This window comes from Populus alba, chromosome 4, assembly GCF_005239225.2.
Source record: "Populus alba chromosome 4, ASM523922v2, whole genome shotgun sequence".
Lineage (NCBI taxonomy): Eukaryota > Viridiplantae > Streptophyta > Magnoliopsida > Malpighiales > Salicaceae > Populus > Populus alba.
In genome coordinates this window covers 10,584,279-10,598,688 of record NC_133287.1, presented here as the reverse complement: position 1 = coordinate 10,598,688, position 14,410 = coordinate 10,584,279, and the positions used below count along the sequence as shown (strand labels likewise).

At 32.7% G+C, this 14,410-nt stretch overlaps 1 protein-coding gene across 2 annotated transcripts; it reads left to right on the top strand.

Moving 5' to 3' along the window:
* The first annotated feature begins 3,156 nt into the window (after positions 1 to 3,156).
* LOC118055139 (O-fucosyltransferase 27) lies at positions 3,157 to 9,761 on the top strand. 2 transcript variants are annotated; one of them, XM_035066958.2, is made up of 11 exons: positions 3,157 to 3,395; positions 3,575 to 3,859; positions 4,331 to 4,415; positions 5,457 to 5,527; positions 5,612 to 5,700; positions 5,805 to 6,048; positions 6,725 to 6,837; positions 6,918 to 7,008; positions 7,119 to 7,247; positions 7,673 to 8,226; positions 8,727 to 9,761. In XM_035066958.2, exons 2-11 carry the CDS (start codon positions 3,662 to 3,664, stop codon positions 9,190 to 9,192), a joined length of 2,040 nt encoding a protein of 679 aa, XP_034922849.1. In that variant the 5' UTR covers positions 3,157 to 3,395; positions 3,575 to 3,661; the 3' UTR covers positions 9,193 to 9,761. The 2 variants fall into 2 exon arrangements, with proteins under 2 accessions (XP_034922849.1, XP_034922848.1); XM_035066957.2 differs by having other exon boundaries at positions 3,157 to 3,491.
* The last annotated feature ends 4,649 nt before the right edge of the window (positions 9,762 to 14,410 follow it).

Here is a 14,410-nt window from a genome sequence, read left to right as displayed (position 1 = left end):
TATATATATATATATATATATATAAAGACAAGGGAGTCCGGGCTTAGTTGGGCCACTCCTAGCTCAAAAGTGGGTAGTCCCATGTGCTCGACCACTTTGTTTTTTTTGTTAAGTGGATAAAGCATCATGTGTCCATTTAAAAAAAAAAAAAAAAAAAAACAATTTTAGATCATTGCATCAGTAGACGATGTATCACCTTTAGTTCAGATCTGACCATTACTAGTAGTAGAAAAGGTTAGGTTTTTGACTTTTTTTTATATATATAAAAACCCCATTTGCAACCATTTTTTTTAACCTTGGAACAAATAATGAAATATCAAAGTCCTCAATTAAACTATGTTTTGTCTTAAATTAACTAAAAACCAGTTAAAAATATGAAAAATCAACCTGAATTAGAAAAACTTATGAGTCCAATCTTTTTTTAAAAAGTAAGATAAAAAACAACCTAGTAGAATATCTTTATCACAAGATTGACATTTTGTTTTTGTCAAAATTAGGCCAACAAACAACTTTTTATTTTTTTCTTTTATTTTTCGGTGATTTTCTCTCCCTCATCTTAGAGACCAAAAATGTACAAGAAGAAGTTTTGGATCAAAACTAAAATCTAAAAAATTAAAGGGACTAAAAAGGAATTCAAAGAAAAGTAGGTAGATCAAAGAGGATTTCTTTCGCCAATTTGTAATTGGCCACATGGTTTTCCAGTTTGTTTCACTCTAGTCACTTGCTTATAAAATTTAAGAGAAAAAAAATAAATTTAATAACTTAAAACAAAAGGACACTACATCAATCTACAGTGCACACATATATAGTGAAGAAGTCGTGTGTTCTAATATTTCTTATAATATAATTACAATCGTAATGGGGATTACTAAAGGCCTTAATTAGAATGCCAAACAAAAAACAAAGATGTGTTCCTTGCCAGCAAAAAATGATGTTTGAACAAAACCTTTGAAAGAATAATATGTAGACATGTTGATGTCAGATCGATAAAGAAAAATTAATGCATGTCCTTTTTAATTTTTTTTTTATATTTTTACTCGGATACCCTCGTATTTTCTTTTTAAAAAATATGATTAGTCTCATTTAAAGGTCGTGGCTGCTTCTTCTAATAAATACATTTTTTAAGGGATCGAATTTATATTTTTCATCTTGCATGGATATAATAATGCATTAATCGCATTAAACCAACACTTTAATGATTTTTTCAATCTTTTTTATTTTTTAATTTTTAATGCTTTACACGAAAAGAAATGTATTTATAAAAGCTAATATAATTTCAACAATATTATAATTATTTTCAACAAACCAATCATTTTATAAAAAAATATCTCAAAAATCTAAAAATTTAATTTTGATCGAGACATGAACTAGATGCAAAATATATTTATAGTTGAAAGTTAAAAAAAATAAGAAAAGAATTTATATAATTTAAAACAAGATTCTCATTCGAACCATACAATATGTTTGAGGAAGTGCCACTAAATTATTTTCATGTCTACATAAACTTAAGTTATTTTATACTATTGTACCTAGATAATCATGTTGTTGTTGTTATTATTGAAAGGTATTTGAGAATGAGGCAATAATTATTTTTTAAAATATTTTTAATTTAGAAATATATTAAAATAATATATATTTTTTATTTTTTAAAAAAATATTTTTAAATATTAAAAAATTTAAAATATTTTTAAAACACAAAACAAATATTCAAGGTTTATCATTCTTAATGCAACAAAATGGTTTAAATGTTTGCGTGTCAAGCCCACCCTAAGGACATCCCATCACCGTGATCCTACCTCCAATTAATATTCCTTAAACACATGAAAATATAAGTCACTTGCCCATCTCTTTCACGACCAGACTGTTTTCTTATCACATGATTTTTACAAGGATCGTAGTGGCAACTTCTCTTTTTTTTCCTTTTTTTCCTTCTTTTTCTTTTTTTTCCCCTGTAATATAAAGTCTGTTTATATTTATATTTTAAAAATGCTTTTAAAAATAATTAGTTTTTTATTCTTTTACTTTAAATTAATTTTTTTAATTTTTTTTAATATATTTAAATGTGTTGATGTTAAAAATAAAAAAATTATTTCAATATATTTTTAAATAAAAAATATTTTTAAAAAATAATTATGATTATAATAACACAAAACATGCTCATTTTTTACCATATTAAAACATCACAAGTTGGGAAAGAAATTAAAGAGGGTCAATATAAATGATTTACAATAATTAGATCCTTATTAATAATCTTATTAATTAATCAAAACTAAATTACTCTGTGCACAATACATTAAGCTATTGAATTTCAGAATGGATAAGCAGAGGAAGTTTTCTGGTGGATTTGCACAGAACCCAAGTGCCAAAGTACTTTCTCTCGTCATCATGAATAAGACTAACTTTGACACCCCCATGTAAAATTCCAATCATATCCTTAAAAAAACACTATAAAAATAATTAAAGATCAATTCCTTTGATTTATATATATTTTTTTAAAATTTAATATTAAAATTAATTTTTTTCAAAATGCGTGAATTCAATTCATATACTTACAATAAAGAACTGTTTCTGAACAAGCCCACAAGAAAAACTATTGCCTCAATTATGACAGAGGCACATGTGACATGTTTTTCTACTACACACCATAGTGTCTGAGCAAATCAGAAAGGGAAAGCCAGATTAGTTTACTGGTGTAGAAGATGGAGCTTGAAATCATGGAGGCAGGCGAGCATCAAACATTTTTTTTGCAAAATCAACCACCTCCTAATACATTCATTAAACATTTTTGCAAAATTGACAGTTCAAGGTGCCACCCTCCACACACACACACAAAAAGAAAAGATAAAAAGTAGGAGGAAAACGGGTTCGAGCCCACAATTTTTGAAAAGTCAGAGCAAGAAATGGGATTCATCACTGTGCCTTCCTTCCGGAACAGAGCTTCACAAATCAGGCAATAACTCTAGAGACCAGATGCATTTACTGCCCAAGCCACGTTTTTCTGGCTTCACCCAGTTAGCCAGAGTACTGTGCTTCTTCGACCCAAGAGGTCACAGCTGGTCGGTCCCTATCTCCTTCCTCCATTCTCTCTCTCCCCCTTGCATGGTTGCTTGTTAGGTAGCCTCTGTTTCATATCCAACCCCAGATTCTCTCCCCACCCACACTAGCACAAACACGCTCGATAAAACCCCGAGGAGAGACAAGCAAGTAAGCAAAACCCCACATCAAAAAGCCTTCCATGCCACGTGACGCTGTGTACCAAAGCTTGGAAACTTTTAAGACATTTTTATCCGCTTGGGGGCATCACCCGAATCAGTACACCTGTTTTCTTCCGTCATATCACTCTTAGTGCTGCTCTATCTTTCTCTTGATTGCTACGTGTGATACACGCTCCAAAAGTGGGTGCTTAAATCCAACTACAAATCTAAATTAAGAATCTTGTCTGGATCCTCCAGCTAGACATGCCTGTAGTTTATAACTCAAATCCCAAACGTGTCCGTAAACTCTCTCTCTCTCTGTCTGTATCTCTCCGTGACTCATGACCTCCACTATTTCACTGTCTTCTCTGTTCCTTCAGGTACCCATTTCCCTGCTCAAGTTTCTCTCCTTCACACTTCAACACAGAGAAAAACTAGAAATTTGGGGTCTTTAGTGGTCAATAGCAATGAAAGGAGAACGGAAGACGATGATAAAGTCCAAGATGAAGTGGGTTGGTTTAGTCGGGCTAGTTCTATCTGCTTTTTCCCTGTTTGTACATTTCTTGCTTGCTAGATTCACCGAGGAAGGCGTTACTGATTACCAGTCTTCAGTCACGATCTTTTCTTGGAGACCCGTCTTTGAAAATCCTGACTTTGCCAAAAACGTATGCACCACCACCACTTGTTAACAGTTTCTTAATTGTTTTCTTGTACCGTACTGTTTGTGTTTTTGAGATTTGGTTTTGCTTTGGTGGGTTTTGAGCTGCTTTCTTCATAGTTTGGCTGTTTTGTGGGCATTTCTTTTCTTTTATCTTTTTTTGTATATCAATGCATGCAGCAATCAGTTTTCATGAGTTTAGGCTTCGTTGTTGAGTGCTTAAAGGTTTTGTGTGGATCTAAACAGAACTTTCATTGAAACCCAGATAATTTTATTTGCTTTTTCCATGGAACTTGACAAATTTTGTCTTCTTGACTTCAGTTTGGATCTGTTTTTTAAGTCTTTTCTATAATATTTTGTTGGTATTGGTGGGATTTTTAGAATTGCAGCACGACGATCATGGAGTCCCTGATTTCTTTTCATGTTTTGTATAATTTTGTCTATTTGTGGGACTTATTGCTTTTAATATGTGGTGCAGAGTCCTTCGTACAGAAGACTATGGGGTCCAGTAAGGCGCCTTGAATCTTTACATCCAGATGCAAATCCCAGAGGATATTATACTGGTTAGCTATCATAATAAGGAATTAGTAATTAACAAGCAATTTTATAACTTACACTAGATTGTCTTGGTGTTCTAATTAAGAATACAATATGAAATCACTGCAATATTATATAGCTAATTGTAGTTTATCTCGGATTTATAACTCTATGTTTTAAGTATGAAACTTATTTCATTAAAAATTGAATACACAAAATTACTTGTAAAAATGTAAAAAATTAAACACATAAACACTGCAAATTATTACTGATAAAAGGTGCCATTACTTAATTTGCTTCTCAGGGAGATTTGTAGGTTATGCCTAGAAACACAGTTTGAGATCTTTCAAGTTATTGAGAGGATAAACTTTGGAGTAGGTTTCTGTACACTGGAACCAGTATTATAAACCTAACTGGAACTGGAACTTAAAGAGCTTGTATCATATTGGAGATGTTATTTCTGGAACTCAAATAGCTCGAAATGGAACTGCAACCAAGTTGTGTTCTGTACTTGCTGCTAGACATTGTTGTTAGTCTGAAATTTTATGATAATGGGCATGCTAGGATATGTAAAAAACATGATTGAAAGACCATGGAAGTTGGATTGTGATTTCTTTTGCAGTTTGGTTTGGATTTGCAATAGAGAAACGACACGCGTGAAATTTGGCTAAAAACCTGTGTGGCGTATGTGACTTGATTGCTTTACCTGGTTGCTTCCATGTACATTTCATTCTTTTGTGATGGCAGTTGGTTCTGTGTTGCTGTATATTGGACTCCCTTTAATATAATATTGAGCTGGCATTTCTTATGATGTTTCTATCCCTGCTTAACACATTACCTATCCATTTTTCTTTACATGGTTAGAGTTGGATAATGTGGTTCTTTTCATCAGAATGTTTAGTTTTGTTGTTCCATACTTCATTCAATCCATGAATAATACAAAAGTGGTTGGTGAGGAAACTAGGGAATTGTTGTTCTTAGTGGATACTTTTTTGCTATAATATGTTTTTTGTTCTAGTTTATATCGAATGCAACATGAGTTTCTAACTTTAATATGCATACAACAGATCCCAGATCAGAATCAAGTGGGTATGTCTTTGTTAGGATACAAGGTGGATTCCATGAAATAAGAAATTCGGTGAGGGTAAAATGCTCTAGTTGCATTATTTGCTATCGATGTGTAACAAAGTTAATCTGACTTCCGAGTCTTGTTGATTTTCAGATATGTGATGTGGTTGTGATTTCTCGGCTTCTTAATGCTACTTTAGTTATTCCTGAGATCCAATCAACCACTAGGAGCAAAGGAATCAGGTGACTCCTTTTCTGTGATACTCTCATAAAATTTATATCAATGGCAAAATTAATTTAACCCTTAATAATTCTTTGTCTTACAATTTATGAAATGTTCACTGCAGCTCCCAGTTCAAGAGTTTTGCGTACCTTTATAATGAGGATAACTTCATGGCAGCTTTAGTGAAAGATGTTAAAGTTGTGAAAACCCTTCCGCAAAATCTTAAAGATGCCAGGAGGCTAAAAAAGATCCCATCATTCAGAGTGCCTAATTCAGCTTCGCCATATTTTTATTTGCATCATGTTCTCCCAGTACTTATTAAGCATGTGGTGGTCGAACTAGTTGTTTCCGATGGGGGGTGCTTGCAGGTACTTGATTTTCAACCATTGTTTTGCTTTAGGTGTAGACATGTAGGTATTTCTAAACCAGATATTCAGAAATCTTGTGTAGATTTATTCACACTATATTTTGTTTCATTTTAGATAGTTTTACATGATTCATATTTTTTTAACTTATTTCTTTTCTTTTCAACTCCTGCCTTTTCCATCTATTTTGGAGTAGCTCATTGTATTCTCACACTGGCATCTTACCTATACTTGATTCCTTTGGGCATTCTTGTACTTAAGCATGCAATTGTGTCACCCAAAGTTTAGACGTGATGTGCTTTTTTATGACTTGACTCTCTCTCTCTCTCTCTGCTTTTGTAATTCAAAGTAATGCTCTGGTGTTTTTGTTTCCTTTTACCCTTGAAGGAATGAAACTTGACCTATCTTTATGTGCACACGGTTTTAAGTTTGCTTTTTCATAATGATGTGATTGATTTTTTTTATATCCTAGTCAGATTTTCTTTATATCCTAGTCATGTCTCCCTTTTGTTTGTCCTTAGTAACAATCTTCTCTGTAACTATTGTTTACTGGTGAGATATTTTGTAATCCTTCTGGTTTTGAGAAATTGTGACCCAGATTTTCTTTTCCGAATTTGATGCCATCTTTCTGTCACATCACGAGGTTAGGAATAATACCATCTTTCTGGTCCTGATGTAGGCTATCCTTCCACCCCAACTTGAAGAATATCAAAGGCTGAGGTGTAGAGTTGCTTTTCATGCCTTACGGTTTAGGCAAGAGGTCCAGGAACTAGCAACTAAAATGTTGCAGAGGTCAATGATTGCTCATCATTTAATTGAGGGATTTATTGTAATATTCTGTTTGTGATTTCTGAACTGCCAAGTTATTCCAGGTTACGGGCTCCTGGCCAACCATTTATAGCCTTTGATCCTGGTTTGACAAGAGATGCCTTAGCATACTATGGCTGTGCTGAACTATTCCAGGTACCCGCACCAATTCCAGAATTCATGATTGATTTTGATTTTGGAACCTTTGAACAGCAAAGCTTATTACCTAGCATTTGATTGTGTTGTGTCTTGGAGCTCTTCCCAAGGATGTGCACAGTGAACTTATTCAGCACAAACGAGCTTGGATGAAGAAACGTGGGATTGTTAAGGGGAAGCTTTCTGTAAATTCAGCTGAACAACGTCTTAATGGTTCATGTCCATTAATGCCAGAAGAGGTAAGAGTTTTTGCTTATCAAATTTTGTCTTGTTTAGTGATTCATGCATAGGAAATGTGCTTCGGATTCCCTCCAAATCTCCAGTTTAGGTAGCTTAATTTTTCTATTGTTTGTCCCTGGGAATGTTTTAAGAATGTAGAGCAAGACACTGCATTTCAAGGCTATTTCTGCCACTTAACCAGCACAGGGAGTGGGGTTATCTCCAGATTTAACTTTTAAATAAGGATCAGCCTTTCATTGCATTGCATTTTATGGTACTCATTGACTGGGTGATGAACAAGCTTATGACAATGGTCCCAATACCAAAAAATAGCCTGTTCAAGTCAACTCCTTCACTTTATTAAACAGGAAAGGATATCATAAAAAAAGCAAGTATTTAAAGATGCTGAGTGCTACTTTGGTCTAAATTAATTGGTTTTCTACAGGTTGGCATTCTTCTACGTGCATATGGATATCCATGGGACACTATTCTATATGTCTCTGGGGGAGAAGTTTTTGGAGGCCAGCGGACACTGACTCCTCTTCATGCCATGTTTGAAAATATTGTTGATAGAACTTCTCTCAGTGCTGCGTGGGAGCTCAATAGAATTTATGGTCGTGAAGTGAACCTTGTTGACACTAAATTAAGGGCTCCACCTTCTGTAGTGCAAGAAAAAAAGCATGAAATATGGAAAAATGAAGGCCCACGTCCCCGTCCACTTCCACCCCCTCCAGCTAGGCCTAAATATCCATACAACATTGAAGGTTGGTGGGGTTGGGTGGCTGAGAGTGATAACGAGCCTGAGAGTACAGTAATGGAGTTAAGGACTAATGCCCATAAACTATTATGGGAAGCAATTGACTATTTAATTTGTGTAGAAGCTGATGTTTTCATCCCTGGATTCGATCGTGATGGGAAAGGACGTCCAAATTTCGCCAGCTTGGTAATGGGGCATAGGCTTTATCAAGCAGCTGCATCTAAAACATTCCAGCCAAACAGGTAATCATCTCTATCAACAGAAGTGCGCATGCTTGTGAATAATTTAACTATTGAAGTAATTTAGAATTGCAAAAAGTATTTTCATGGAAAACACTTTATCCTCAAACATACCCGCACACCTTAAATAACAGGAGTCCCCTGTCTTCTCTGGCCTCTTTTCATGTTTTCTTAAATGACTACCTAGTTCTTGTATTGTGATTAACTGAATAAGTTCGTTTGTATAGTCTCCTTTTCCAACTAATTCTTGTTAGATGGACCATTTGCCTTTAGAATTTGGCTAAGCATTTCATGCATCTTTATCTAAGCTTGTGCTTATAAAAGTCATTTCCTCATTCAGTTTGCATAAATCCAAGTGGTGATGCACTCAAACATATAGAATGTATACATGCAAGCATGATATCCAATTCATGCATCCTTGTGAAGTAATCTCCACTAAATTAAGTATCTTCATTTTCCTTTTTCTTTCTTTTAACACAGGTTTTTTTTCTCTGTTACCACAGAAGGGAAGTTGTAAAGCTTTTAGAAGAAAACCGCGAACACCTATACCAAGCAAATCATACCTGGCTGACATCAACACGCAGCCATCTTAGAAGAAGTTTAATTGATGGAGTAATAAGAGCATCCACAAAATCAAAGCCATTGTCTTTTCTCTCCCATCCGGTCCCAGAATGTTCTTGCTTGAGATACGATCTTACCAAAAAATCATTGCATGTTTCAAGCCCTTCTACTCAGGCACCAGTGGAGGCTGCCCTAGGAGTTATGCATCATTGCCCTAAGTGGATGGATAGTGGGATAAAAACAAAATCGAAGGATAAAGAAATTGAAGAGGATCCTGATGAAGATATTTCCTCATCTTCTGGACTGTTTTTCAGGAATAGTGGTGGAAATCATGAGAGTGGAGGTGGGGAATTGATCAAAGAAGAGTCTCAACTAGATGATCAAGAAGAACTGGAGGGCGCAGACTGATAAGAGCCCTAGAGATGTGCTAGTGGTCTCTTTGAGTGCCTTTGACACCATCCCCTACCACACTGTTCTGCATGGGGTATTGATTTTGCTAACTTGGAGGGAGGAAAGTTGTAAAGAGCAATTGTTGTCTTCTGTCTTGATGGGAGACGGGAAGAACCTGATGGCTTGAGCCCTTAAGCTCAACTGCAGATACATATGCTCAGGTTGAAGCCCTTTTACATCTACATATACTGTTGCAAGCTACTCAAGCTCCTTTGGGAAAAATTTCAACCTTTATATTGCAACCGACAAATCAGTTTTGATGTAGATAGCTAGCTTCTGATGGATAATCCAAAAGCAGACCCATCTTAGGAAGCTCCTATATTCCTAGGCATGTTAATGTAGACATAGTTGATAGCAGAACAGCACATATATAGAGAATCCATGGCTGAATATATATTGATTCTCTGTTAGAAGTTTGGCTTTTATCTTAGCTATCGCCATTCCGGTGGCATTTCTGCCCCACTGGTCTGGCCTCTCTCTGTAATAATATATGCGCTCATGTTTATAGCATCTATCTATTTTTGTCTTGCTTCAGCTTTTATTATATGCTACTGTGTGCTATGATTTCAGCTCACAACTTTAGATTTTAAGCAATAACAAGGGGTATATTTTTTATATTTATATTTTATCTCTTATTCATATAATTTAAAAAACTTAGATATTTATATTTTATTTTGTTAGATTCGAGTATTCATATGAATACCTGAACAATTATCCGGCTATTATATATATAACTGAAAAAAAATTGGACTGGAGATGGTTTTGTGAATAAGTCCGGGAGCATGGTTTCCAACTCGTTTGAAAAAAACTATAGCAAGTCTGTCTTTTATATGATAAAAATAAATGAGATTTTATCCTCCCTTATGTTGCTAGTTGAGCTTTGTTCTTCTTTGAATTTTCGAACGGTGTAAAGTACAGGGATTTCTCAACTGCAAATCTAACAAGTTGTCATGTTTGAATTTATATCATTTTTGTAATAATTTAAGGGATGTTTGAGGTGACAGTGTTTGAAAGTATAATAAAAGTTGTTTTTTAAAATATTTTTAGTTTGAAAATTCATCAAAATAATATTTTGTTATTTTAAAAATTTATTTTTAATACAAGCATATCAAAATAATCTAAAAACATTAAAAGCATTAATTTAAAGCAAATGAAAAATTATTATTATTTTTTTTTTTTTTATAAAAAGCGAGTTCAACCTGAATTCTAAACGGAGTAAACCATGAGCAACAATTTTTTTCAGTACAAACAAAGCAACAAAGCAACGATTTAAAAAAAAAAAAAAAACAACCCAACAACTTGGTGGTACTTTTATTATTTTTAGGCTTCAAGGGCTGTTTAGTTATTATTTTAAATATAATAGTAATCTTATAATATTTAAAAACTTGGTTGTAAAGTGAAAAAATAACCAAACTATAAAATGATTATAGTAATTGGCTAAAATTATATATATATATATATATATATATATATATATATATATATAGAGAGAGAGAGAGAGAGAGAGAGATACTTAGTTATTAAGAAATAGTATTGTGTGTGTATGGGACTTTGCTTATACTCCTGGTTATTTCTTATACTTTCCGTTCTTAATTCTTCATAATCAATAAGTTAGGGTTCTTTCATCCAATGACCTCGGTTTCTTGGTTTAGGTAACTATTGAGTCATGTATTTTATTAATCTAGTTTTAGTTTTTTTATGTTATTTCTATCTTGTTTGTAGTTCTAAGATTCTTACCCTCTATGTTCACATCAAGGTGACATGATAATTACACATCTTTTTTTTAAAAAAAAGTTAAGGCAAATAATATGTCACCTACTTGCCATTTTTTTGTTTTTTTACCACTAGAGAGTGGTTGAAAATTGAGCTAGAGTTTTTTTTATCCAAAAATAAATTTTAATCTACTTTCACCCTAAAACACCTAATAAACATCCTTATAATCTTAACAAACTAATAGATTAATTCAAAACATTTCTAAATGTGTCCAAAAATACTAAATCAAGCCAGGTAAAAAATCCTCTCTCAACCCCAATCACTTTTTTCAGGAAGGTGAAAGGCAAAAAAACACCTTCAACTCTAATCGTTGAATAGAACTCGTTGAGACTAATAATGACTTTTTTTTATGGCTAGATTGCAGCCAAACCAATGATTCTCTCTCTTTTACTTGAATACGACAACTTTGTCTCATCTCTCAATGTAGGAATAATAAAAAAAAATTATACCAAAATAAGACTTACAAAAACCATAGGGATTGTGGTATAAAAAACATAGGGATTTGTGAAGAAAATGGAAATTAGGGAACTAAAAAGAACTTTTTTGTGTGAATTTTAAATTGTCCAAGCTATTTTGCTGCATTTTACACCTTGATCATCAACCTCTTAACTATCTCCCTGTAAAATATTATAAGAAATTGGTCATTAATTGCATTACAAAATGCATAGTTATAAAACCTAGACTAGCTCAGTAAGTTAACGCGAGACATGTACTAGTTCAGGTTGAAAAAAATGAGATAAATAATTGACTAAGGATGACCTATATTGACTTGTGATTAGATGACTTGGGTTAAAACTTGTTCTCTTTGATGCTTTCTAAAAAAAAAAAAAATTAGGCCAACCCAGGTTGACACTCTTAACTCTAGACCTATGGCTTGATAAGAGACTTGAGGCTTGGCCTGAGTTAGGTGTTATAAGTATGAAAAAAGAATTCAATTGAAAAGAAAAAAACATGAGCATTTTAAAAAACTCGAGTTGACCCTTATGACCCAAGACTCGAGGCTTGGTCTTGGTCGAGTTTTATAAGTATGACAAAAGGATTGAATTGAAAAGAAAAGGATGCAATTGAACTTTTGTAGGAATCCTAGACCAACACTTTTTTCTAGCCTCCATAAATCTATCTAAATACTGCTTCGAAGTCTCTTTAGTGTATTGTTTCAATTTTACTAAATTTTCCAACATAAACTCTGGTTCCATCCTAAGAGAAGTATGCCTGGAATATAGTCTGCATGTTGTTCCAATTTTGAACAAAGTTCAGTGGTAAATTTAAATACAAAATACATGCATTTTCTATTAATGAATTTGGAAATAACCTTAACTTTAGAAATTCAGAATCAATAACTTCTCTACATTGACAGATGAATCTAACTACATGTTCTAGAGCAGATATCGACTCTTGACCATTGAATAATGTAAATTCTAGGAATCTAAAATTGGTGGGATAAGGGTACATTATATTTATGTAATATAGATATCGTCTCTTATAAGTTGGTCTATGAATTTGTTGAACCCTTGGACCATACACTTGTGCAACTATCCTTAAAATATATTTTGGATCAATCTTATCTAGTGAGGTAAACTTTGTATTGCCTAGTATCATCTTTTCATATATGTTTCTTTGTGAAATATTCTCATAATTAACAATCCTTTTTTTCTTTTTTGAATTACTTTCAGCTTCCTTCACGACTACATGTTTTTTTAAATTTATCCTAGGTTCTTGTGAGAAGCTACTTTTTAAGTTAAACTGCTTGTCTAAATTGGCTCTTTACCAGTTAGGTTTAGAATTTATTTTCTTAAAGTTTGATTCTTTAACCGCATTCTCATTTATATGGTTTTTGACTTTAACCGCCTCTTGTTTAGATATTTTATTAATTGTTTCCATCATCACATGGTTAAAGTCAAATATTACCTCATCATTTTGACTTTTTATTTTGGTGCCTAGCTTGAGATTAACATCTTCCAGTGTTTTAACAACTTCTTAACAATAAATTTTATTGAAGTTATGTAATTTTTTAAAACTTCCTTCTAATTTCTATTCAAGCCTTTCAAAGCTTTTTGCTAAATTCCTTTCACAAAGACTCTAGTACAATAAGATTTGACCTATCATTCATCACTGTAATCCCATTGTAGTAATCATCATAATTGTTTATTCTTATCTTATGTCTTTCCTCCATTTCTTCAGTAAGGTGTCAATATTTTTCATCAATGATTCTATTAGTTTTCTCTAACCTTTACTCAAGACGTGTATATCTCTCTTCTAATAACATATATATGTCTCTCTCCTATTTCTTTTCCAACTCTTTTTCCTAAAAATTTGGTATTTCATGTTCTGTTTCAACATAAACATTAATTAATTCTTATTTTTCTTCTAAACTTCATGGTAATTTTGATTTCTTCATTGTTGCCATAATTCTAAAGAATTAATTTGACACTCTTATTCTGGTTGTTGTTTGATGTAGGTTCTTTTATGATTGCCTTAATTAAAAGGACTTTGCAACTTAAGATTGAAGTTTTAAGTTAACCAGTTTAAACTCTAAATTTAATCCTAGATCTACTCACGTAATTCTAAATTTATATTACAGAGTTACATGAGTATCAATCTAATTAAATCCACTTTATACAAACAATAGTTCAACTGAAGAAGTAACCAAATAATTAAAACAATTTGAATGTAAGGTAAACTCAATAACTTAGGAAAGAAATACTTACAATTATAGAGTGATTCATACTTTGATTACATCCTTGAATTGAAACTCCTGGATAATGAAACATCTGTTTGGTGTTTTTAGTTTATGGAGTTGAAATTACAAGTCTACTAATTATAAGAGAAATTGCAAGCCTAATTGATTATTGTCTACAAAATTATCTCCTACTGTTATGTTACCTATAAAGTTATCGCCTACATGTTTAGGTTTGAAAGGTTTTGAAAACTTGATAAAACAATAATACAATGATTTGAGTTTTTGTTAAGTTATTGATGATTCTTTTCATCTTCCATACCATCCGTCTAATATAGTTTAGTTGAGTGATATCAATTCCTAATAACCTTCCATCTTTTAGTGTGATTTGTAAATTATTTATTAATTGTTAATAATTTTTTATTTTTCATAGTTCTTTTCATGACCTCACATGTATATAGTTATTGCCGCCTTTTAATTACGTGATTCAAGTGTATTAATTGTTTGAGATGTATGTGCTGACATGAACTTCAACTCTCTTTTTTTACCAGTATTCGCATTTTTTTTCGTGATAGTGAGTTTCATTAAATTTTGAATTCCAGAATCTTTCACCTCGGAAGGATTAGAGCAGCCACTTGACTGGAAATTTGCAAAAATCCTCCACTCTCAATTAATTATGTTTGCTACCCTTTTATTTCAGGTTCTTGCTTAATTATATTCGTTAAG